The 3,077-nt window shown below is 41.7% G+C and overlaps 1 protein-coding gene across 1 annotated transcript; it reads left to right on the forward strand.

Annotated features, from left to right (window-relative positions):
• The first annotated feature begins 1,466 nt into the window (after positions 1 to 1,466).
• On the forward strand, positions 1,467 to 1,952 carry LOC112742879 (uncharacterized). The gene has a single exon (XM_025792118.1). The coding sequence runs from the start codon at positions 1,467 to 1,469 to the stop codon at positions 1,950 to 1,952; it is 486 nt and encodes a 161-aa protein (XP_025647903.1).
• The last annotated feature ends 1,125 nt before the right edge of the window (positions 1,953 to 3,077 follow it).

Below are 3,077 nucleotides of genomic sequence, written 5' to 3' on the forward strand. Positions count from 1 at the left end.
CAATGATAGATGACGTAAACTGGCGTTCAACGCCAGTTCTCTGCCTAATTCTGGCGTCCAGCGCCAGAAAAGGATCAAAAGCTGGAGTTGAACGCCCAAACTGGCACAAAAACTGGCGTTCAACTCCACAAATGGCCTCTGCACGTGAATTGCTTAACTCTCAGCCCCAGCACACACCAAGTGGGCCCCAGAAGTGGATCTCTGCATCATCCATCATAGTTTACTCATTTTTTGTAAACCTAGGGTACTAGTTTAGTATTTAAACAACTTTTAGAGACTTATTTTGTATCTCATGATATTTAGATCTGAACTTTGTACTCTTTGACGGCATGAATCTCTAAACTCCATTGTTGGGGGTGAGGAGCTCTGCTGTGCCTCGATGAATTAATGCAAGTATTTCTGTTTTCCATTCAAACACGCTTGTTCCTATCTAAGATGTTCATTCGCGCTTAACTGTGATGAAGGTGATGATCCGTGACACTCATCACCTTCCTCAAACCATGAACGTGTGCCTGACAACCACCTCCGTTCTATATCCGATTGGATGAGTATCTCTTAGATCTCTTAATTAGAATCTTCGTGGTATAAGCTAGAACTGATGGCGGCATTCATGAGAATCCAGAAAGTCTAAACCTTGTCTGTGGTATTCCGAGTAGGATTCAATGATCGAATGACTGTGACGAGCTTCAAACTCGCGAGTGCTAGGCGTTAGTGACAGACACAAAAGGAAGAAGGATCCTATTCCAATATGATCGAGAACCGACAGGTGATTAGCCGCGCTGTGACAGAGCATGTGAGCATATTCTTCACTGAGAGGATGGGATGTAGCCATTGACGATGGTGAACCCCTACATACAGCTTGCCATAGGAGGACGTGCGTGCGTGAACAAGAAGACAGAGGAAAGCAGAGATTCAGAAGACAAATCATCTCCAAAACTCCAACATATTCTCCATTACTGCATAACAAGTAACCTTTAATTCATGCTCTCTTGTTTATTCGCAATTCAACTGATAAACATAATTGACTTCCTGACTAAGATTTACAAGATAACCATAGATTGCTTCAAACCAACAATCTCCGTGGGATTCGACCCTTACTCACGTGAGGTATTACTTGGACGACCCAGTGCACTTGCTGGTCAGTGGTACGAGTTGTGAAAAGTGTGATTCACAATTTGTGCACCAAGCCACCACCACATGTGATGCTAATGTGGTATTGCAATTTCTAAGGAGAAACATCTTCACTAGATTTGGGGTACCAAAGGGACTTATAAGCGATGGGGGAAGCCACTTCTGCAACAAACAATTGAACTCCCTCCTCCATAGATATGGAGTAACCCACAAGGTAGCCACACCCTATCACCCACAGACAAATGGACAAGTTGAACTTACAAACAGAGAGCTAAAGAGAATTTTGGAGAAAACTGTGGGAGCAACAAGAAAAGATTGGGCAAGAAAGATGGATGATGCACTCTGGGCATATCATAGGAAGATCTCCATTTCAGCTGGTATATGGAAAAGTATGCCATTTACCTGTAGAGCTAGAACACAAAGCTTTTTGGGCCACAAAACTTCTAAATCTTGATGCCCAAGTAGCAGGAGAGAAGAGACTGTTGCAACTCAATGAGTTAGAAGAATTCAGACTTGAAGCATATGAGAATGCCAGAATATACAAGGAAAAAGCAAAGAGGTGGCATAACAAGAAGATCTCTCCAAGGACATTTGAACCAGGCCAACAAGTGCTGCTCTTCAACTCTAGGCTAAAGATTTTTCCTGGAAAGCTTAAATCCAAATGGACTGGTCCATACACCATCGCAAGAGTTTCCCCTCATGGCTATGTGGAATTACTTGATGAAGCCTCAAAGGAGACATTCACAGTCAATGGTCACAGGGTAAAGCTCTATCTTGGTGGCCCCTGGAGCAAGGAAGAAAGTGTGCACTTGTTAACATAAGCAAGGGAGCTACAATGTCAAGCTAAGGACAATAAACAAGCGCTTCATGGGAGGCAACCCATGCACAGGAGTCTTTTATTTTCATGCTTTAGTGATCAATAATGAGAGGTTGCATCATATACATCTAAGAGAATAAAGATTGAACTAGCACATAGTGTATGCAAGGCACTAAGTTTGGTGTGGTCAATCTTGAAGCAATTGCAAAAGTTTTTTTTACAACACTTAGTCACAAACTAAGTTTGGTGTCCATACATACACGAAAATGCTAGACCATGGAGCAACAGTGTAGTTATCTCTTTTAGTTATATGAAAGCAACCATTAGATTTAAAATTTTTTTTTTCATTATGATCTCGTTGAATTTCCTTAGTATGAGTCCAAGCATTACAAGAAATTCTAAAGCCTTTGTATTCTTGCTGCAGGGAAGTGAAAGAAAAAAGTGATGGGAGAATCTTGAAGGGAGGATCACGGACACACACACAAGAAAGGAGAAGTCACATGTGCCTTGGGTTTTGTACATCCACATGTACCTTGGATTGTGTGCATTGAGGAAAACACCTTAGCATGCATTAGGCAAAGAAGATTCATGTTTCCCATGCCTTGACCGAACCATCAAGACCATTCTCCCATCATAAATATTACTTTAACCACTCCAACCACAATCATCAAACCTCACTTTGTCCTCACGTATATATATACCACTCTCCATCACCACATTTCATCAATTCACCTCAGCCGAAATCACACTCAACCCTTTAAGCATCCTTGCTTCACAGATTTTGGCCTTGATCCTAAGAATTGCTTAGCAAAATTCAGGATGCACTATTTCCCCTAGCCTACCCGAACCACCCCACTTCTTCATTCCCTCTCACAATCACTTTCAAGCTTACATTCCTTACCTTGTGGCCATATCCATCTAAACTCCCTTCATAAACATTTTCTTTATGCTTGAGGATAAGCATTCCTCTAAGTTTGGTGTTGGAAGATTTAACCCTTGCAATTGAATTTCAATGGCCTCATCATTAAGAGCTAGGAAGGGAAAGGACAAGCAACCCGTAGAAGAAGAAGAACAAAACACCTTTGATCGAAGAAGATTCAAATCCAAACGCAATGAGCGCGTCTTTAGT

Source organism: Arachis hypogaea, chromosome 14 (genome assembly GCF_003086295.3).
Source record: "Arachis hypogaea cultivar Tifrunner chromosome 14, arahy.Tifrunner.gnm2.J5K5, whole genome shotgun sequence".
Lineage (NCBI taxonomy): Eukaryota > Viridiplantae > Streptophyta > Magnoliopsida > Fabales > Fabaceae > Arachis > Arachis hypogaea.

Coding starts and splice junctions, on each gene's coding strand:
- LOC112742879 (XM_025792118.1), top strand. CDS start 1,467: ATGCACTCTGGGCATATCATAGGAAGATCTCCATTTCAGCTGGTATAT.